Source organism: Vitis riparia, chromosome 10 (assembly GCF_004353265.1).
Source record: "Vitis riparia cultivar Riparia Gloire de Montpellier isolate 1030 chromosome 10, EGFV_Vit.rip_1.0, whole genome shotgun sequence".
Lineage (NCBI taxonomy): Eukaryota > Viridiplantae > Streptophyta > Magnoliopsida > Vitales > Vitaceae > Vitis > Vitis riparia.
In genome coordinates, this window is record NC_048440.1 from 13,923,808 (window position 1) to 13,948,569 (window position 24,762).

General features: G+C 28.8%; 1 protein-coding gene across 1 annotated transcript; it reads left to right on the forward strand.

Moving 5' to 3' along the window:
* Window positions 1-6,271: 6,271 nt before the first annotated feature.
* LOC117923396 lies at window positions 6,272-9,489 on the forward strand. The gene is made up of 4 exons (XM_034841657.1): window positions 6,272-6,592; window positions 6,696-6,899; window positions 7,172-7,732; window positions 8,775-9,489. Exons 1-4 carry the CDS (start codon window positions 6,292-6,294, stop codon window positions 9,110-9,112), a joined length of 1,404 nt encoding a protein of 467 aa, XP_034697548.1. The 5' UTR covers window positions 6,272-6,291; the 3' UTR covers window positions 9,113-9,489.
* The last annotated feature ends 15,273 nt before the right edge of the window (window positions 9,490-24,762 follow it).

Here is a 24,762-nt window from a genome sequence, read left to right on the forward strand (position 1 = left end):
ATTATCAGTCTCTCAATAATATCTTTACCATCTTGAAGTTTTAGATTTTCCTATAATATGGTCAATTGACATATATTAGCTCTAGTGAGCTAATGTCAAGTTTCACTTAAGGAATTACTATGACCATAGTTTACCTAAACTCACATCCTTAGTATCATCCAAAGGGACACACTGCTCAATCTTATAAGATATCATGGTGTCTCTATTAAGAATACTTATAACTACCAACTTTCACTAACAATAATCAAATCCACAAAGAATATATAATCACTTTAGGATTTCACTCGTAAGTCAAAGTCACTACTAACCTTGACACAGTCTTAGTATTCTCTTAAAATTGAGATATAATACAACATAACAACTTGGTGAAGTCACGACTATTCGATAACCTTACATCAAACTCACCATACGTCCTATCCAATATGTAACCATACATACTAGTGCACTCACCATGGGAATATCATCCTAATGGCTAAGACCAATCATTCCTCTAATTAGGAAGTATTGTATTACAACCTCAAATAGATGATGTCTAAGTCCATGAACTAAATGTAAACAAACCATCAACTTGCAAAGAAACCATAACTTGGACTTTCTGTGCAATTCGTAATGCAACCAAATCATGTACAATGAAATAAATGTCAAACTAGAATACTCAATATATATAATGCATAAATAGGAAAGAGAGAGAAGAACCAGAATAATCCATTTATTATCACATCAAGTCATGCTTTTAAGGGCTTTATCCCAACAATACCCTTTTTTCATTATCTAAAAATGTTATTTCCTTTATTGTTTAGAAATAAAAAAATGTGCTTAAAATTCCAATATGAGACATGTGAACTTTCCAAACATCATGGTACCTATTTCCCAATTCAAATCTATAATAAATCAAGTCATTTTCCAATCCTTCTTATGTGGACATAATTTCTTAACCTAAATGGCTTATTACATTCATTGATGGTCACACTTGTTTGTGTTAAACATATCTTTTAAAAGAAAAATATGAGACATACAAAAAATTTGAAAATTTTCACCAAATAATCCAAACACAATTCCAAACAAAGATCCATGTCTTGAGAATAAATAATGGGAAAGAATATTTTTCAAGTATTTTGAGAACCTATTTAAAAAAAAATGAGATTATTCATCAATCTTCCTATGTAGACACTGTTAGGAAAACTGGATTACTCCATTCCCTAGTTCTACATCATATAAGGTACTTGCTTTCTACCCTAGACTTCTTTAAATTTATCACGGTCGAATATATGGTATCAAAAACCATAAAATAATCTAGATATCTAGAGAAGTGGAGAACATACCTTTGATCTTAATGTTCCTAGATCATTTCAAAGTCGATGAAGACATCAAAGAATAATCTAAAACCATTGATAACTTTGTGGATCTTGTCTACCTAGTGTCCTTTTACCTAATCTTTCCTTTTAAGGGGTTTAGGCATGAGAAAAGTGTGGGCTTTTCTCTTTAGAGGGTATCTAGGGTTTCTCTCTTTAAAGGCTCTCTGGAATAAGATAGGCAAAAAGCTTGGAACCCTAACCCCTAAGGGGGTATTTATAAGGCTCCATATAGGCTTAAGTGACTTGAGCCCAAATTAGGCTTGGGTCACCTAATCCAACCCATTTGGATCCTAATTAATTAACTAGCCTTATTGGGTTCCAATGAATTAATTAACCTAGTCCAAAAAAACAATTCATAAGATCTAGTGCAATCTTGTGTTTTTACCAAAATTCCCTTATTCATACTTATGAACTTGAAACCCAAATCCCTTAAAACAAACGTGTCACCATGAACTAGGAGTTTGAATAGAGACCTTAGGACTCATAGGAAAATACTTGCTTCTTAAAAGTTAAATTCTGAAGTTGATTTAATATTCTACTAGAGATAATCAACTATACTCCAATATTCTATGTAATTACAATGAGGCAAAGCTTAGGTTCATACCCTACTATCTATTGCATGCAACCCCCTCATGAACTAGTGTCTGTAATCTAACAAAGTGGTGTTATCATCAATCAAAATTACTTCTTCAATCATTGAGTTACAAATCTACTTATTATGTGATCAATTAACATACTCTAACTCTAAGGAGCATATGTCAAATTCCACTAAGTGAAATGTTATAACCATAGATTTTCTAATCACATGTCCTTTAGATTACCCAAAGGGACAGACTGTTTCAATACCATGAGATATATATCATAGTGCCTCTACTGAGAATATTTATTACCACCAGCCTTCATCAATAGTGATCCAATCTATAGGGATATATGACCACATTAGGGGCTCACCAACAAGTCAAAGCATCTTATTGATTTTGGCACAAACTCAATATCCTTTCAAGGTTAAGAGTCTATGCAATAGAGTAGCATGGTAAATCATGATAATTGATAGCCTTAGGTCATGATTCACTATAAGTCCTTTCTAATTAGTAACTATGCACACTAGTGCACTCAACATGGTAAACTCATCAGGATGACTAGAATAAGTCATCCCGCTAACTAAGAGGTAGTGCACTACAGTCTCTACTAGATTGCCCAAATCCATGAACCGATTGTGAACTATTTATCATCTTTCAAGAAGCCTATGACTTATATCATTCATGCAACTCCTAATACACACAAGTTATACATAATACAAGTTTTATGAATGTGTATACTCAAATAACCAATTAATGCAAATGGGACAGTAAAAGGAAAACAAGAAACATAAATAAATTTAATAAATCAATAATCTATTACATGATATCATACTTTCTAGGGCTTTATCCCAATACACACATCCTAACAAAATAGGGTTACTAAGAGGAAAAACAGACATTTATTAAAAGTGACTCAAGCCTTGACATTTCAAATGGGAATTCCTACTATATTTTCAAGGGAAGTTGAAATGACAACTTCATATATGGTTAACTTGTATTATTAACTTCAAATAGGATGTCAACTTGTATTATTAACTGACACTCCTACAAACCCAACTTCAAGTCATATTTTTTTCTTCTCTACCTCCTAAAATGTTTGGGATTGGTCCATGTCCATACTCAGAACAAGAGTAAGTTATATCCTTGATCCATCAAATGCATATTGCTTGGGTATTCACCAACATAAAAGGGTTACAAATGCTCCCCCCATCCTCTAAGTTTTTTGTCTCTAAGGATGTCATATTCTTTGAGAGCAACTCTTACTTACCCAAACTTTTTTCAAGGGGCAAATGAGAGAGAAGAAGATCCATTTTGGGCAATTCTACCTATGTCTAAGTAATCTACTATTCCTTCTATCATTTGTGAAACTCTTCAAATCGAACATGATGGGGAGTTTTTTCGAAGGGGAAGTAAGAGAACAAGAACACTCTGGTAACTAGAGAGATCATGACCAAGAAAAAGAGTTACAAATTAACTTTAGGAGGAATAAAGAAGTTAAAAATCTCCCTCTCTGCCAATTGTTTGAACCAAACAAGGTGAAACTTGAAAATCAAGTGAGTTTACTCATTCTAAGCAAATTCAATGAACAATGTTAGATCTTGATTTGCCTATAACCATTTGAGAGTGTGTAAGGTCATGTATTCAACATCCTATTTCCAATTTTTTTCTTATAGTGAACTCAATCCATCCTTTAAAGACTTAACTATTAATTTTTCTTGTTTGGATACTCTAAAGAGTATATAGGAAGCTTTAAAAGATTTAAGGTGGAAAAAGGCTGTTAAAGAAGAAATGCATGCTTTGTACAAAAATGAGACTGGGAGCTTGTGAAACTACCACCAAAAAAAAAACAATAGGTTGCAAATTGTTATTCACAATGAAATTCAAGTATGAAAGGAACTTTCAACAGATATAAGGTTATTAATTACCAAGAGACATTTACACTAATTACTAAGATGAACATAGTGAGGGTCTTACTATCCTTGGCTTCTAATCTTGAATGGCTACTACATCAACTAGATGTAAAAAAACTCTTCTTACATGGAGAATTGGAAGAAGAAATATTTATAGATTCACCATTTGGATATGAGACCAAATTCTGAGGTAACATGTGCAAAATGAAGAAAACCCATCATGTCTTAAAATAATCATTGAGGACATTGTTTGAAAGATGAACAAGATTTGTTCAAAAAATGGTATATCTTCAAAGTAAGACTGATCACACAATGTTCTATAAGCATAGTGAATGAGGTATGATCACAATTGTCTATGTGGATTATATTATTGTAACGAGGAACAATGTTGTTGAAATAGGAAGACTAAAGAGATCTCTTGCTAAAGAATTTGATATTAAAGACTTGAGATGAGATATTTTCTTAGTATAGGGGTTGCAAGTTCAAAACATGGGATTTTTCTTACAAAGTATGTTATGATACACTAATTGATGCAAATCACAAACTTGGAATGCCTATTGACAATCACACAATAAATAAAGAGAGTCATAAGAGATTAGTAATTAAGTTGATCTATCTATCACACACTAGGCTAGACATTGCCTTTGTAATAAGAGTAGTTAGACAATTCATGCATGCTCTAAACAAGGATCACATGAATGTAGTGGTGAGGATCTTGATACCTTAAGGGTAGTCCAAGAAAATGATTTCTTTGTGCAAAAAATAATCATTTAGAGATAGAAGCATACATGGATGCTAACTAGGTAAGTTCAATAAATGATAGAAGATCAACCTAGCCTCCTAATACTACATCTTTGTTGGAGGTAATCTAGTAACTAGGAAGAGCAAGAAACTACCTCCAGTGGCAAGGTTAAATGGGAAGCTGAAATTAGATTGATTGTGTTAAGAATTTGTGAACTATACGTCATGGCTTAGGTCTCTTATGAAGGATCTTCTATTATCCAATAACAACTCAATAAGACTCTATTGTGATAACAATGCCACAAGTAACATAGCTACTAATCTTATTCAATGCACATTACAAAACAAAGTATATGGAGATCAATAGACACTTAAGAAGAAGGTATAGAGTGACCAAATTTGTATGTCATGTCACTTCAAAAAACCAATTGGCAGATGTTCTCAAAAAGGGCTTACCAAAACTTCAAGAATTGATAAGTAAGCTAAACATAATGAATATTTACAATCTAACTTAAGGGGAGTATTGAAAATTAAAATTTTGGTTCTATCAAGCGGCCCTACAACCTAAATGCAAATAAATAAAATCATTGATTGATTTCTTCCTTCAATAAAATCATTCAATTAACTGATTTATTCCTTCAAAAGAATAAATTGATTTATTTCTATAAATTGATTTTATTTCCCTTATGCATTATGTAAATATTCATGGGACAATTGTGTTTTGGACCTAGTTGGGCCCAAAAATTAAGCTTTGGTCCATATAAGTTCACCATTTAAGCCAAAGATCTAGAGAAAGTGTGAAAATTGAGAAGAAGTACAAGAATTTTTTATCTTTCCAAAAATGACCTTTATTGACTATGAAAAAAAAAAAGTATAAAAATATTAATTTAAATTTTATTCCTTATTTAAACCTCAATAAAATTTAATTTAATTTAGTGATTTGGAAAAAAATACATCATTTTCCAAAAAAAATAAAAATAAATTATTATTATTATTATTTAAAAATCAAACATCTTGGAAAATATATATTTTTAAAATTAAGTATGTAAAAAATAACTAAAAATATGTCAAAATTATTTTTTTTAAATGATATATTTTTAGAATATATTTAAAAAAAATTAGTTTTCTAAAAATAATAAATTTTAAATAAATATTAGTAAAAAAAAAAAATAAGATCAAAAAGTTTATAAAACATTGTGATAAAAAATACTCAAAATAGTTTTGAAAGGTATATTGGTCTCTTCATATTTTATATCATTATCATCAATTATGCAACTTTTATAGACCAAATCTTAATTTTTGGATCCAACTGAGTTCAAAACACAATTATTCCAATATTCATAAGAATGTTTATATATATATATATATATATATATATATATATATATATATATATATATATATATATATATATAGTTATATAGTTATAATCTAGTCTTGACTATTTGATATCATATAATTCTTTTGAATCAATACAAGCAAGACAAATTATTTTTTCAATTTCCATCATTATATAAGCAAGACCTCAATAATATAACTTTTGTTGCCATTGACATGTGTCACATAAAAAAAGGGTACCTAGATCTAATACCAACCATCCATGTGTCGTATTGAATCAGAGTCTTTGCTGTAGGTTTAGCTCTGAGTTCAAATATTGGTAATTGTTAGGTCGAACATCGAATTTAATTTCATCACACAAAAGAAATGATAAGAAATAAATGGATGATAGGAAAACTGATGGGGCAACGTCGGTTTATGGGGAAGGCATCGTTAACAACGCCTCTCCTCTTCCAGTCAAAGCGACTCTGTTTCTCTGTCCTCTATCTCTTCACCACTCTCTTCCTAGCTCTCTACGTCTCCCTCTCCCCCACCAAATGCATCTTCAGATCATCACCCTTCGATCCTATCCAAGCACCTCTCTTCTCATATCCACCCAATTATGGGGAGCACAAGTATGCAATCTCAACCGTCCGATCTTCATGCACTTCCCCTGTTCATTTCTCAGGTCCCCTGATTTTTATTTTTATTTTTTTCTTTTGATTCTTGAATTTAGGGTTTTCATGATCGAAATCAACGTTTCTTACTAATGGGTTTTCCTTTTTTATCAGATTATTGGATGGTTTTGAAGAAAATCCAAGATTTGTGTCAGAATTCTACCATGTTTTTGCCGGGTCTGAGGTATATACAGGGCAATGCTGATACCTTCGGAGGAAATTTCAGTACCCAGAAGAGGATTTCCTACTTTGATCATAGAGATGATGGGAAGGAAGTTCCTTGCGGATTCATGAAGGAATTTTCGATAAGTAAATCTGGTGAGTTTGCGTAGAGTTCTCAGAATTAGTTTTCCGTGTTTGTTGGATTCTGTTTTTGGGGAATTGAACTGATAAGAATTGAGACATATTCTCAAAGGTTTCCGGGAGAATTTTGATCCCATGATGCAAAAGACTAGCCATGAATCTCTGCTCATTCATTCCCAGTCATATCGAGTATCAATAAAAGGTTTTTTAGGAAATCTGCAAAAATAATATTGCAATTTGGTTTTTATATTAATTTTGTTCCCCTGTTTTTGTGTGTTAAAACTCAGACAGGATAGCTATGGAAAAGTGCGGAAGCGTGGTAGTAGTCTCAGCGATCTTTGCTGATCATGACAAAATCCGGCAGCCGAAAGGCCTTGGATCCAGAACTCTAGAAAATGTATGTTTCTTCATGTTCGTGGATGACACCACCCTCAAGGGACTTGATTATCACAAAGTAATTTCCACTCAGTCTCAAGAATATAAGGTTGGCGCATGGAGACTTGTTAGAGTTTCAAGCCAGCATTTGTACAAGAATCCGGCAATGAATGGAGTAATACCTAAATACCTGGTTCACAGGCTTTTTCCCAACTCAAAATACAGTATCTGGGTGGATGCAAAGCTGCAGTTGGTGGTCGATCCACTGCTGTTGATTCATTCACTTGTTATATCAGAAAATGTGGACATGGCCATTTCAAAACATCCCTTCTTTGTCCACACTCTGGAAGAGGCAATGGCTACTGCAAGATGGAAGAAGTGGGGGGATATTGAATCGTTAAAGCTGCAAATGGAAACATATTGTGGGCTTGGCTTGAAGCCATGGACGCAGGACAAACTACCTTATACCTCAGGTATTTGTTTTACAATTTTCTTTTAGATGGTCATGGAAGAATTACAGAAAAACATCATCATACCGTATTTTCCATGGCATTTGAAGGCCAGAGCCTTTCTCCAAAAATCTTAGACTCTATTTGGAAATTATTTTTTAAAACAATCTTAAAAACTAATTTTTGATAATAGTTTTTAAAAATTATTCTCTTATGTTTTGTATGATAAAAGTATGTTTGGTTGTGATTTAATTTCTTATACTTGAAAAATAAAATTTTTCGAATAGTTTAAAAAGTTAGAAGTGTTTTTTAGAATCACCACTAAACTAAACAGATTCTAAATTTAAATGTTTTTAACATGTTTTTTATTATTTTTAAATATATTTTTAAAAACGTTTATGCATAATAATTTATTTTTAATTATTTTCTATATTTATATAATTATTTTTTAAAATAGTCCTTGAAAAATAATTAAAAGATGTTATTTGAAAATACTAGAACTGTTTTAAAAAACAATTACCAAAATACACATTGTGAAAATCGGAGACCATTGAAATGCAACCTAGTGCATTTGATTTTCCCACTGTTGTGGATCAAGCCATTTTTTTTTTTTGAGTGCAATTTAGTTTAATGTTATGACTTATAGGCAACAAGTTCCATGAGTATCAAACAAACCCCTTCTTGAAGTTTCCTCCGGGAAAAGGTTGTTGAGCGAATAAGTGCAGTGATCATATTTATATAGCTTAACATGGAGAAAACATTAGGGCATTGGTCCACAATGTCATTGTCATTTGAGACTAGTAGGCCCCCACACCTCATGAGAAGGCCCCGTATCATTCAAGTCTCAGCTAATAAGTAGGCCCGTCAGTTTAACAAGGAGAATAAAATCAATGAAGATTAAAAAGAAGAATAAAATCTTCCCTGTAAGCTTTTTCTATAAATATGAACCGGTTTTATAATGTCGAATCACCTTTCTTGTTTGTCCCACTCTACCAGTCCACCTCATACATCAATTTTCAATCCATGATGGTGTGTTTAAACTCTGTGCCTCGTATGTGTGTTTCAGATGTACCAGACAGTGCCTTGATCTTAAGAAAGCATGGAATGAGGAGCAACCTCTTCTCCTGCCTACTGTTCAATGAGTTGGAAGCATTTAACCCAAGAGACCAACTGGCATTTGCATATGTAAGAGATGAGATGAGGCCTAAAGTAACGATGAACATGTTTGAGGTCGAAGTATTTGAGCATATTGCAGTGGAATACAGGCACAATCTCAAGCACAGTGGGACAAAACTCCCACAAAGCTCCAAGACCAAGAGGGCCAGCCCTGATTTGTTTGCAAATGGGACTTGCAGCATGTGCGAGAGATACCTTTTGGAGATGTGGGGTGAGCCTCGTAATTGACCCTGTCCCATTCTTTGTCTCCATTCATTGGTAAATGTTGTAGAGAAATAAGAAGATTAAAAGAAGCTTAACCACCCAACTACCTTTCACGCCCAAAAGCTGACAAAGGCAGGCTTGCAGTATCTGGGCATCTTGATATCATAGGGAAATTGTACTTATTTGTCACTCTCAGCTGCCAGGGTGAGGGGCTAGGGAGGACTTTAAAAGTTCTTAGACATTGTTTGAAAAGAAGGGACCAAATTGATACCTAATACAAAGTGCGCTGTGAATGGGTTATTGAAAATATATTATAAAACGGGTTCGTGGACTACGGTTAAAAAAGATGAGGTTAGGCTATAGAAAAAGTAGGACCGAAGTATGAAGCAATACAAACGAATGGGATTTGGTTCAAATTCATGAGATTTATGTTCTACATATGGCATTAGATACCGAAAAAATACCCTTTAGTATTAAGTAAGAACTCTTTAAAATTTTTGTTTATTTGCTCATGTATTTTCACCTTCCAGTATTCACATCAACCAAGGTTTTCCAAAAACACTATCGATGATGACTTGGTTTTCCAATAATATTACTGATTAACATTCATTGGTGATGACCTGGTTTTAAAAATAGAGTTTGGGTTAAAAGCAACCCTTTTAGGCAAATAAATATGAGTTTTGACGCTTTTTTCGAAACTTTTATTCCTAATGGCTTCTTTCTCTCTCATTTTCTTTTATTTTATTGTAAATTATTGGTTTGAAATCGTATATTGAAAATATGGGTTTAATATGAATTTAGAAATTGTATTTAAAAAATATTGTTTTTAATACATATTTAAAATTATATTTCGAAATTATGGTTTTTAAATATATATTGAACCCCTCAAGATAGCCCAATTGGCCAAGAGTGACACATAGTGATGATATCCTAAATTTACTCAGTGTTGGTTGTTGCGAGGTCGTCAGTACCCCAAAGTTTGGGTCTTCGTGAAAAGTCTTAAAAGTTTGACCATAAAAGGTTCCTTGGTTATCAAAAATAAATAAATTTATATTGAATCCACATTTTCAAAATGACATTAACTAATTTTGGACCCGCGTTTTTCACATGTGTTCTCACTCGATGGCAAGACTTGATTTTTATTTATTTGATAAAAAAAATATGATTTTCATAAAAATACTAGGAGTCACCACTTATTTTTGTTTTATTTTTAAAGGAAAAAATAAAATAAGAAATAAAAACGCTAAATGTGACTCTTAAAGGAAAAACAGGTATGTGAAAAACCAAGTCTGGGTTCGAGGGCCAAGTTACCTATTGAGAAGGTACAATCATGAACTGTAGTATCCATTTAAGCTCGTATGTAGGTATTTACTAAACAAATTAAGGGAATTACGACAATTAATTAATTAATCATAGATACCAAAATTAAAAGAACGAAACAATATACACAAAGATGATGACAAAATAAAATTATAAGAATGTACAAAATAAATGACAATAGAATTATGTAAATTGATTTATTGAACTAATTAAAAAAAATTAAAAAAATTAGTTTTCTGAAAATTTCAAAGGATTTTATTAAAAACAAATTTGAATGAGTGATTTCAATATATTTATTTACAAAATATTTTCTTCAAATGATTTGATTTAATTTCATCTGTATTTAATTTTCAAAAAAAAGTAATTTACACTTATTGTATCAAAAGAATTTACTACAAGATTTCAATTTGACAAAAAAAAAATTATTTTTACTTGCTTTTACCATAAAGAAATGAATTTTTACAATTTTATTAAAAAAAATATTAAGATTTATTTTCATTTAAGAAAACTCACTTATACAAATTATTAAAAAAAATATATAACTTTATTTGCAAAAGAATTTTTAATTAAAAATTAATTTTTGGGACAACTTTATTTACAAAACAATTTTTTGACAATTTTTATTAAACAAAAAAAAAATTGGACAATTATTATTAAAAACAATTTTTCAAATTCTATTAAAAACATTTTTTTTTCTAAATGCATTTTTCTGAATTTTTATTAATAAAAAAAATTTCTTTTATTAAAAAGAATATCTTCTGAAGTATTATTTTATTAAAACATGTTTGTTGAATCGTTCCTCTTAATTAAAAAAATCTAATTTGTTTGATATTCAATTTTGTACACACTCAATAAATATATATAAACGAATATTTACAAAAACTAATAAAATTAAAACCAAATAAAAATAAGTAATAAAACGTGTACTCGAACAAACTTATAACAAGTTTAATGCTTCATGTACAACTTTTTGAGTTTCACTTTTTTTTGTGAAATTTCATACTTCACGTGTCATAAAATCTGTACTCAGCCAATGGAATTGCAGAATGGGTCCATGCAAAAACAAAAGTAACTCAAATGTTAATATCTAGAAATGTATAAAATTCATAATAAACATTTAAACTCATATTCAAATTTCAAATTAGTCCAACAAATTTTGTCAATCAAGATGGGCTCAAATTAACAAATATAACTCAACAAAAATATCTCACATGTCATAGTCCCTAATCCAAAATTTTCAAATTAATAGCCAAAATATAAAATCAATTAATCAAACCCAAAATATGATAAATTAAAATAAATCTCATTAGGCCTAAATTTAATATTTCATAATCCAAACCTAATTTAATATACAAACCTAAATCTACAACTAAAATCAACCCAATTTAATATGCAAACACACATCCAAAATATATTTAATAATATTATATCATATCTAAATTAAATAATTCAAATGAATACAACCATATATATTATTGACTAATTTAACACAAATTAATAAATTTCAAATTAATTCAATAATTCAAATCTCATAAACTTAAAATCAAATCAAGAAAAATAATGAAAAATAGTAGTAGTAGTAGCAGCAGTAGTAGTAGTAGTAGTAGTAATAATAATAATAATAATAATAATAATGGAAAATTGGTGTGATGGGAAAGTGAGGGAATGAGAGAAAAGAGGAGGCGATCATCAGCTGATAGTGGCTCACCGATGGTGACTGGTCGGTGGTCATGCCGACGAAAATGAAGGTTAATGGATTTTTGAAAAACGAAAATAAAATAAAAAAGAATATAATGAGAAAATGGGAAAAGATGGGGAATGAAAGGGGTGTTGGAAATGGCATCAGCATCACGCCGACAAAGATCACGGAAGATGGGAAGTGGTGTGCGTGTGAGGTAGTGGCTATGTTGGAAAGGAGGAAGAAAATAAATAAAAAGAAAAATAAAAGAAAAAAATGAAGAGAGAAGATGGGGGGCCCGTGGTATTGGGAATGGGGGAGGTATGGAATGAGAGAGAATGGGGGAATAGGTGGAGTGGTGGGGGAAAGGTAGGAAGAGAGAGGAGAGAGAAGAAAGAAAAGAAAAAGAAATGAAATAAAATAAAATATTATAATAATAATAATAATAATATATAAAATAATAAAAATTAAAAATTAAATAAAGAGTGGGCCAAAATATAAAATATAATCAGAATTTAAAAACTAAGAATAAAATTGGATGTAAAATCAACATAAAAATAAAATTTGGACAATTTTTGAGGTCTACACTATTTTTTAAAAAAAAAACTATTTTAAATAATAATTTCAAAATATACACAAAATCAATATTATATTTGGTAAGGGTCAATTTGATCCAAAATCCTTAAAAATAAATATTGTAATCTTTCCTTCTTTTAAGATTAAATAGCATGGAGCAAAATTGATTTATTCATTTAAAAATATTTTTGCAAGAAGTTTTTGGGGATATGCATCATTTCACTTTTTGTACACATAAATTTTGCCATACAAAATCTAATACGAAAAATTAGTGTATTAAATGAATTTATCTTAATTTTAAAAAAAATTAAAAATAAATAAACTTAATATCCCGAGTTGGTCTTGACTCAAGGATGGTAATCACATGTTTCTAAATTGAAGTGCACTGGAGTGCAAATTAAACTTAATTCAACTTTGTTATTGAAAATCTAGTCTTCATTTAAATGTAGGTGGTAATCACATTTCTTGAATCAAGAGACGATAGAGGGTCAATTAGGCTTAATCTCCGCTTCTTTCACACCCAAAAGCTAACCAAGGCAGGATTGCGGTATTGGGGATCTTAATATTTTTAAAAAAAAATTACTTATTAGTCACCCCCAACTGCCAAGATCAGGAGCTATGGAGGACTGTAAAAGTAGTTCTTAGACTTTGTTTTCAAAAAAAGAATTTGAAATGGAAAAAATCACCTAATTGGTACCTAGTGCAATATATGTATGGGTTTTTGAAAATATATAATAAAATTGATAGATGAAAAATGATATAAAAAAATGAGATTAAGATACAAATAAATAAAATTAAAGTATAAAGAAATAGAACCCCGACACAAAGTAATGTGTAAGAACTATTTGAAATTTATATCTCTTTTAAGTTTATGTCTATTATCTTTTGCTTATGTACTTTCACCATTTTTTAGCAGTCATGCCAAGTAAGGTTTTCCAATAATAGTTCCTTTTTATAACACTTACAACGGATGATGAGTTGGTTTTAAAATTAGGGTATGGGTTTTAAAAAAAAACTCTTTTAGCAAAACAAATGAGTTTTGGCCGTCTTTTAAAATTTTTGTTCAAAATGGTTTTTTTCTCTCTTATATTTTTTTATTTTAAATTCGTCTAAAATAGTATTTTGAAAATGCCATTTTTGTACAAATTTAGAAACAATATTTTAAAATGTGGTTTCATCACATAACAATAACTTTTTATGACACACACCATTTCTTCCACTATATTTCATTGATTCACCCATTGTTAAGATGCACTCATTGTTAAGATGAGATATGTCTATCTCTATTTCACACTAAACTAAGCCAGGAAAATAGCAAACGGAAAATCAGGGAAGAAGGATCAATAAGTCATCAAAAATTCTTTTTTCTCTAACAGTTTGGTTTTATCAAGATCATAAGCGAATTGTACAAAGGCTTTGAATTTTGTGAATTACACAAATTCCAATTTTGATTTGTCAGCTACTTGTTTCATGTAGAGGTGTCCATTGGGTTAGGCCACCCATTTTGGCTTGTGGCACGGCACGACAAAATGTCGAGTTGGGCTAACACAACCCAACACTGTAGCAGGCTGGGCCAGCACAGCCCAAAAGGAGCGGGTCGTGCGGGGCCTAAAGAAACAGCCTGCGCAACCCACCGTGTCAGCCCACTTAGCCCTTTTAAATTTCATTTTTTGAATTTATTTCATTTCCTTTTATATTGAATAAAAGAATTATTTTTTTATATTTCATTTCCTTTTATATTCCATTATTTTAAATTTATTTTTATTTTGATAAAAAATAAACAAATTCAAATAATAATTTTTTTTTACTATTTTTAAAAATAAAAAACTAACATTTATATAAATTTTACAATTACAAACTCGGTAAATATAAATGTAAAAAATAAAAAATATATATAATTATTAGAGGTGTTTAAAGAAACAAAAAGAAATTTTATTTAATAATAAAAAACTTAAGCAAAAATGACTTAAAAAATTAAATTAAAATTTTTAACAAAATGGGTGGCCCATGGGCCATGGCCTGCCGGCACGACTAATCGACACAACCCGACATGATTAGCTCGCGGACTTATGGGTCGTGTCAAGCCACCTCTTTTCCTTACATGGGTCGGCTTGGCTCGACAAGCTTTATAAGTGGGTCATGCTAGCCTGACACGTTGGCCCGTAATGGCTCGGTCAATATCGGGTCATGCCAACCCAACACGGCCCGTTGGACACCTCTAGTTTCATGGCTTTAATTTGAGCGACATATTCTACTTTGAAGACGGAAATACCCACATTAATAGGACGCCTAATTCCAACATTGAATAAATTGATGGATAATAATATTTGTTCATCTGTAATGAAAATCACATTCATAAAAATGTAAATCGAAACATCTCTCGATTGGGTTTCAACTATTGGTAAAACACGCATGATGACTTGGTTTTAAAATTAGGGTTTGGGTTAAAAAAAACTCTTTGAGAAAAACAAATTTGAGTTTTTGATCTCTTTTAAAAAATTTGTTCAAAATGGTTTTTTAAAATTTTTATTCAAAATGGTTTCTTTCTCTTTCATACTTTTTTTATTTTAAATTCGTTTCAAATAGTATTTTGAAAATGCAATTCCTGAACAAATTTAGATTATCATATTTTGAAACTATGGTTTCTAAATTTGTACTAAAAGTTTTTTCAAAATGTGGTTTCGTACTAATTTCATTTAAAAAAAAAAAACTAATTTGAACAATAGTTTTAAAACATACCCAAAACCAATATTACATTTGGTTAAAGGGCCAATTTAACCCAAATTCTGAAACAATAAAAATTGCAATATTTCCATCTTAAAGATTCTAAAATAGCATGGAGAAAATGAATTTATTTATTTAAACTATTAATTTGAAATTAGCCTATGTACTTTTGTCCTCGTGTACCTTTAGGCCATGATTCTTGGACAAGAAACCAGAAACAATAAATTATGATGTAGGAAATAAAATAACACAAAAACCAAGCATAATAAACAAAAAATTTACTTGAAAAATCCTTAAATAAAGAAAATAATCTACTCATCGTAGAAGAACCTATATTATAGGTATCACAATATAACAAATGAATGCAGTGAGGTCAAAGGGAACGTAGTCAACTGTCCACTAAAAAAATCTTCAAGACTTGTTTCGGATAAAAAAGCTTCAATATTAATACAAAAATGTAAACAACCATAAATCTTTACTTATCTTGCGGGTCCAATGAATTCTTTTAGAATGAAAATTTTGGTTCTCAATATATGCTTTGATACACAGCCTTAAAATCGTTGAACATATCTTCTTTCGAAGGACATGCATTTCAATGTTCCTAAATTTTGAAGAGCTTGCATGGTTAAAAATATAAAAAATAATATTTTAATGTTTTATTGATTTTTAAAAAAAAAATATTTTTGCAAGCAATTTTTGGGAATATGCATATTTTTGCTTTCTATACAGTTAAATTTTATGTTGTACAAAATCTGATGTACTAAAAAAAAAGTGTATCAAATGAATTTATTTTAATTTTATAAAATAAAATAAAATATTGATACAATCGCATGTAGTATTCCTTTAAACTAAAAAATATATAATATTCTAATTTAATCTCTAGAGTTGGCCTTGACTCAAGGATGGTAATCACATGTTCCTAAATTGAAGTGCACCTGAGAGCAAATTAAGTTTAATTTTAGCTTTGTTACAGAAAATTTAGTCTTCATTTAAAGGTAGTAACCGCATTTCTTGAATCAAACTACAATCAAGGGTTAATAAGGCTTAATGTCCACTTCTTTGTAAAAAGTTTGGTCATTGTCTTATGAAATAAAGGAATTGCACTTGTTATAACATTTTTCCATGGGCTTGTGATTGATGTTTAAACTTGTTGAAAATAGTGCATTAATCCAACTTCATTGTTCACGTTTTCCTCTCCCTTGAAATAGGAGAGCCCTTTTACTAATAACAAAATTTGAATAATTAGATAATTGTATTAGCAAATAAGAATATTTGAATTTAAAATTTCAATTATATCTTTATATAATGTAGCACACCAATTCTTTTTTGTATTAACACATTTTCTTTATCACTTTTTTTTTTCTTTTCAATTCACATTTACACTTTTTTTTTATTCCAAACACGAATAGGGATTCTTCACTAATGATGAAATAAGGATAATATTTATAGTTCTAACCAATGTTTGACATATTGGTAAATATGGATATATTGGTATTTGAATTTTATAGATATATCGAAAATATCAAAGAAATATCAATGGATATTTTGACAAAAATTATTCAAAATTCATGAAAATTTTGAAGAAACTCCAAAAAATGATCAAATAAAAAAAAAATACACATGTTAAAGTTATTTTTTAAGTATAATTGATATAGGTATGGTTAAAGAGAAAAATATCGTTAAGCAAGGATATGTCTTTATTAATAATTTATTATTTATCCAATCAAATTCATTTTAATTTATAAAATATTATAACTTAATTATTATTTTTTATATTTTAGTATTTTTTTAATAAATTTATAATTTTTATATTTTAAAATAAAATCATTCAAAATTAAATAAAATTAAAATGATAAATATAAAAAATTTAAAAATGAAGTAATAGTAATTTTTTTAAATATGATTAATGAGATAAATGATGATACATTTTATATTAAAATTATAATTTATTTATTTCAAATGCATTCAATAATGTAAAATAAATTATGATCCATAGATAACTTTTTAATATTTAATTATCATATAAATGATATTAAAAAATATTTGTTAAGAAAATTATAATGATCGTTTTTATATATTTATTAATTAATTAATTAAAATTTAAAATAAAATAATTAAAATTTATTTATTTATTTTATAATAATAAATTTTAACATATTTATTATCATTATATATTAACAAGTGGGAATTTGGCCTAGTGGCAACCAGGCTTAAACCCAAGCCTTTTGGCCTAGCTTCGAATCCCCTTGACAGCCGTGTCAGATGGTTCCAACTCCCTTTTTAAACTCAATGGTCCAAGATGAATGAGTTTGGAATAAAAGAATTGGAATTATTGTTTCATGTTCACGAATGAAATGGTAATTAACCCTAATGTAATTACTACAAACATGAAAAAAAAAAAAAAAAAATTGAATTAGTACCCATGTTACACTAAGATTATCATAATAAAGAATCATAGATATGTGCAAGGGAAATGTTAGTTCATGAAACAAGTTTATTGATCTAAATTGTTTCTACACAAATATGAGCAAGAGAGTGTTATTCAGATTATGCACTAGATCCTAAGACTATAGATCACTTCTTTGCACTCTAAGAAATTAGATTTCTACTAAAAGAAACATAAAGATAGATGTAGACACCACGAGAAATTAGGCTTTTAGATGTGGATAAAATTACAACTAATATCTTAAAAGTTGTCAATAAAAGGTTTAGTGACAATACTTTGGTTGTCATACTGTTGTCTTTATAGATACTGTCACTAAATGTTGTAGTCGCCATTTTAAATATTGTCTCTAATTATTATAGTTTTAGTTATAAGATTTTCAATTTAATTAAAAGTATGTTTTTAGTAACAATACTTGCTACCACTATTTCAAACTATAATTGCCACAAAAAATACAAAGTTTCCACCAAATGATAAAATTTAGTTATAATTATTTATCGTCATTAATATGAGCTTTTAGTACAATAATATATTATCACCAAAGTTATGCTTTTAGTGGCATGTTTATGTTGCAACTAAACAAAATGTTTTAGCAACAATTATTTCTCACCACTATATATATGCTATACTTTTTTATTACAATTTTACGTAATTACTAAAGAAGTATTGTTAGCCACAATCATTGTTATTTTAATATGTTGACATCAATAATGTACATTTAGTTTTATTTATATAATGTCACCAACCAATTATCTAGTTACAATTATGTATCATCACTAAAAATACGTGCATGATCACTTTTATTGACTATATATATACCCACTCATTAAAGAGCATATTGGTGGCCATTCAACATTGTCCCTAAAAATGTATAATAAATAATTTTAAACTATTGATTTTGTTTTTGCATTTTATGTCCATGTTTTTCAAGAATCTGCTTATATTTAAATTATAATATAGAATTTTCACAACTAATAACAATTTGAAATATAAGTTTTCATATTCAACTCATATAAATCATCTAAATATGTTGTTCAACTATAAATAAATTTAAAACAATACAAATCCAAAACGATACAAATAAAACATAAAGTTATAGCCAACGTCCTTTGTTGATGCATAATTTCACATCTCTCTAACTTGCAACACAAACAAATGAATAAAGAGATTATCATCACAACAAAATACCACAACTTGATGAGTTCAAAATCATATAAATTAAGATACTCAAACTTAAAATCAATTTTAATATGTAATGATATTGAAATTTAAGATAGGAGACAAATTAATATATATTACTTGTTTTATGAAACATCACTACTTAAAAGCAAATTAAATTATGTAAAATGAAATCATCCCAAGGTAGAGCAAGACTAACATTTCCACATAAAATGGTGTTAATAGTAGTAGTTTGTAGCATATGTTTTTGTACAATGTTTTATACTCTTAGATAAATTTATAATTTAAAAGAGATCTTATGTTGTTAGAATGAAATGACATATTAATTTGTCTCGACTCTTTGAATTGTTGTAAAACGGTTGTAAGTTGAGACTAAAAGGTAACTTGGACTTGATAGTCACGCCTTTTATTGAGATGCTACCTAGGACTTTAGGTACTCTAGTCGTAAGCCCATCTCACTCATAACCTTTTGATCCTCTTTAACCTTCCTTTTGAGTTCCTCATTTTCCTTCTCTTGCTTGTTCTTGACTTATTTTTGAAATGAATATGTCACAAGTTTTGGGCCTACCCCATGACCACCTATGAATCCTAATCGTTGTAATCCTAACTCTAGCTCAAACCTTTGATCCATAGTCATGCCCTCCTCAGTTTGTTGTGGCTCTAACCTCCAAAGCTCCTCCTAAATTCAAAAACCAATTGTAAAATGATTGTTATAACTCAATCAAAATAATACATAATATCTTAAAATGAATGAAAATGAGCATGATAATTTAAATAGACTTCTTGTGATCTTAAATCAGCCCAACTATTTTTCATCTTGCTAAATCAAGTAATGAACCATAAGCCAATTTAGAAAGGTAAGTCCCCAATCTTAGGATCACACTGTCATTACACAAATTAATACATAAAGATATATCTTTATGAAAAGAAAAAGACCCAAAATGTTAGAAACTCTCATATTATCAAAACTTATTCAAGCAAAAATTAATTATGATGATTTTAAGAAATATATCTATATCTGTAATAAATTTCTTCGTAATCAAAATCTCACAACCCTATCATTGGAAAGAACCAAAAATATTTTTTAGCTATGCCAAATGTGGCAGTTAAAAGTTTTTTAATGTAATATCATTTGTTACTCATTTGTTAGCAAATTTATTTTTTTATACGATACTGAATTATGAAGATTTTTACATGCATAACTATTTACTTTTTAAATTGCTTTGCAATCAAAGTTGCTCTACAAGATAATTCGAAAGAATCAAATTAATTGTCATCTAAAAATTGACCATTGTTAGAAATTTATTGCAGTATAGTCCAACTCAAATCTTGAAGCAAAATGATTCTTTTCATACAAAAATTCATTTATGGAATATAATTACATCTATATAAAATTTCTTTGCAATCAAAATCTTGAAACACTATTGGAAAGAACCTAAATTAGTCTTTTGCTATAAAAAAAAAATGATTGTTTAAGTTTTTAAATGTAATATCCTCCAACACTCATCTATTAACAAAATTATTTTGTTTTACACAACCCTTCATTATGATAATTTTTTACGAACATGACTATCTTAATAAATATATTTTCCTGAAAAAAGTGCTCTACTAAATCATTCGAATAAAATCAAATTTATTACTGTATAAAAGTTGGTCACTCATGGAAATTTAATAAGTATGGTCTAGCCCAGATGTGGAAGCAAACCGATTCTTTTTTCGTATGAAAAATTATTATGATGATTTTAAGGAATATAACTACATTTGTTTTAAATTTGTTTGCATTCAAAATCCTACAATCCTATCATTGAAAGAAAACCAAAATTCTCGTTTAGCAATATAAATAATTAATCATTAAAAGTTCTTTAATGTAGAATCGTCCTATCCTAATCTATTAGCAAATTTGATTTTTTTACCACACTTCATTATAATAATTTTAGCAAATATAACTACTTAAATTTTTAGTAATCTGAATTGCTCAATCGATCATTCAAAATAATCAAATTTAATGTTATATTATATATCAAAATTGACAATTAATGGAAATTTAATTTAATATAGAATACCTAAGATTTGGAAATAAACTGATTTTTTTGTACAGAAATTCATTATGATGATTTTGGGAAATATAACTACATGTGTATTAAATTTCTTTATAATCAAAATCCCGCAACCCTATCATTCAAAAGAACCAAAATTATTGCTTGATTATATGAAAAATAATCGTTAAAAGTTATTTAATGTAATGTCCTTCAACACTCATCTTTTATCGGATTGATTTATTTTTTTTAAAACAACACTTCATTATGCTGATTTTGACTACTTTTTGTTTTTATTTTTTGCAATCTAAATTACTCTACTTGATTATTTGAAAGAATCAAATTTATTGTTCTATCAAAATTAACCACTAACAAAAATTTAATGTAGTATAGTATAACAAGGATCATGAAGTAAATTGATTTTATTTTTATTTTTTTGTATAAAAATTTATTATGATGATTTTGGGGAATCTATCTAAATATTTATTAAAATCCCACAACCCTAACATTGGAAAGAACCAAAACTATTGTTTGGTCAGTGAGCTAGACTATATCCACGTCTTAGCAAATTTAACTTTTTTCATATATCAATTCATTATGATGATTTTGATGAACACAACTACTTACTTTTTAAATTTCTTTACAATTAGAATGCTTTACCGGATCACTTAAAAGAATCAAATTTATTGTTATATCAAAATTGACCATTGACAAAAAATTTATGTAATATAGTCTAGCTCAGATCTTGAAGCAAATTGATTTTTGTTAAACAGAAAATTCATAATGTGATTTTGGGAAAAATAAAACCATCTATATTAGCTTTCTTTTCGGTCGAAATCTTGCAACTCTATCAATTGAAAGGACCAAAATTATTGTTTAGCTATATGAAAAATGACCCTTAAAAATTCTTTGATGTAGAATCTTTCAACACTCATTTGTTAATTTAGATTTTTTTCACACAACACATCATTATAATTATTTTCATGAACATGACTACTTGCTTTTTTTTTTATGTAATTTGAATCAAGCAACCTAATCTTTCAAAAGAATCAAATTTATTGCTATGTCAAAATAAACCATCAACAAAAATGTGTTGCAATATAGTCTAGCTCAAATCTAAAAGTACATTAATTCTTTTTCAGACAAAAATTTATTATGATAACTTCAAGGAATGTAACTGCATCTGTATTTAATTTTTTTGTAACCACTAAAATTTTTTTAATGTATTATCGTCCAAACACTTATCCATTAGGAAATTTATTTATTTATTTATTTTCATACGACACTTCATTATGATGATTTAGATGAATCTAACTACCTAATTTTAAAATTTCTTTGTAATCAAAATGTCTTTACCTGAGCATTCAAAAGAATCAAATTTATTATTATATCAAAACGCTGACCAAATAGAGAAAGAGAAAAGGGAAAAAGAGATAGACAAACGGAGAGAGAAAGTAAGAGAGAGTGGAATGTAGGTAGTTGAAGTGAAGAGGAGGTGTGGATTTCCACGAGTACACATAGGAGAAAAAAACTGCCAACATAAAACCTTGTTGAAATCATCTTTTCATAATCTCGTTTTTATTCCTCCATGTAGTGGGTAAAGATTAAAGAAGGAAGAGAGGTGAAAGCAAAAGTGTATAATATTAGAGTATTTATTTTTTAGTCATGAGAAACTTTTCTCTTCTATATAAAAATTGATAGAAGTAATATGAAAAAGTGATATATAAAAATATGAAGAGCATAATAGAAAATGTTGTGATGGTCGAGTTGGTTTTAGGTGCTAAATTAAGGTTCTGGTGTGTGGGTTCAAATCCCACTCTCAACATTTAATTATTTTTTTATATTTATTACTTTTTACTAACCAAATTATTTATTTTTATCCCACTCTCGACATGCTCCTCCTCCACCTCCTCATGATGCTTATTATGTTTATCTTTGTATTTATATTGATTTGGATTAGTTCTATTTTAGCTTATCTCTTAAATTTAATTACAACTAAAACCCCACAACCCTATCATTTGAAAGAAATAAAATTATTATTTGATCAAAAATGACCCTTAAAAGTTCTCTAATGTAGTATCCTCCAGCACTCATCCATTCAAAAATTTATTTTTTCCATACTATACTTCATTATGATAATTTTGATGAACATAACTCATTAATTTTCTTGGGAATCAAAATTGCCTTACCAAATTATTTGAAAGAATCAAATTTATTACTATATAAAAATTGGTTAGTCCTAAAAATTTAATGTAATATAATCTGGTTCAAATTTCATAAGAAACTGAATTTCTTTCACACAAAAATTCATTATATTGATTTTAAGAAATAAAACTACATTTGTATTAAATTTCTTCATAATCAAAAATCTGCAACCATATCATTTGAAAGAACCACAAGTTTTTTTATTACCATTAAAATTTCTTTTACTCGGTCTATTGTGTAACTTTGTTTTCTTTTCCTAAATTATTTATTGAGAATTCATATGTTTCATATAATTTTGTGAAGTATTTGAATGTGTCATGGTGTTCTTGTTATATATGCATCATTATTTTATGATGATGGGTTACTGATTGGATATGATAATACATGAGGTATTAAGGCTTTAATTTTATTGAGGTGGTTTACAATATCTCTACATAGCAAGAATGGTATGGTATGCAACACTAATGGATATTATCTACTAGAAGCTTCAAACATTATATTTGGTTATATTGGTCATGTGAGATAGTGGGTCCTTTGATGAAAATTCCTAAAGGATCCTGAAGAAGAAAACACTCTAATATAGGTGTATTGGGTTAATCCTACCCTTAAGTTTTCCCTAAAAACATGAGGTTGGTCTTACCCTTGGGTTATAGTCCCAAAGACATGGAATTGGTCCTACCTTTGGGTATAAATCCCACAAAATACAAGATATTACTTATCCTAAGGTGTTACTCCTAGAATAATCATTCTTTGTGTTAGAACATCTTCTTAGAGCATTGGCAGACTATATTTATGTTGGTGAAGATTTTAATGTTATTATATATAAGAAAATGGATGAGGAAAACAGAGATTGGGCCACCTATTATTTTTATTCATATTTGAGATTAATGAATATTTACTAATGATTACAAAAATCAGAATGGATTTTGTTTGTTTGCCTTAACTAGATTCACTTTCTCAAGAATATATATAAAATGAGCATACTTTTCTACTGAGTTGTAAACTTACTTTATCTTTTCCACTCTTAAATCCAAATCAAAAGACATATACAAGGAGTAATACTTGAGCTCTACATGTGACGTTCATTAGATGTTGTTTTGTTCATATTTTTACCTGTATACTATAAGATGACTAAATCATTTTGGAGATATGATGTAATTTATATGTATATATATATATATAATACTTATAATATGGATTACCCTTTGTGGTCCATGGAATGATGGTATATAAAGAGCAATGTTGTATAGGTTTTGGTTATGTTAAATGAAGTATACTTTGTTGGTTGGTTATCTATATAAAAAGGGTTTTCTCTTAGGATATGTATTTCTTTTTATAGGTCCCGACATCCTTATTTATACAAAAAATTTTCGTGAAACTCACCTTTTTTGTCTCAAGTTCAAGAGCAATAATTGATTTTGGTATTTAAATGATTAATTAGTGAGTCCAAAATCCTTGATGTGGCATAACATGAGTAAGGATTCTTCATTAATGGTGAGGCAAGGATAATCTC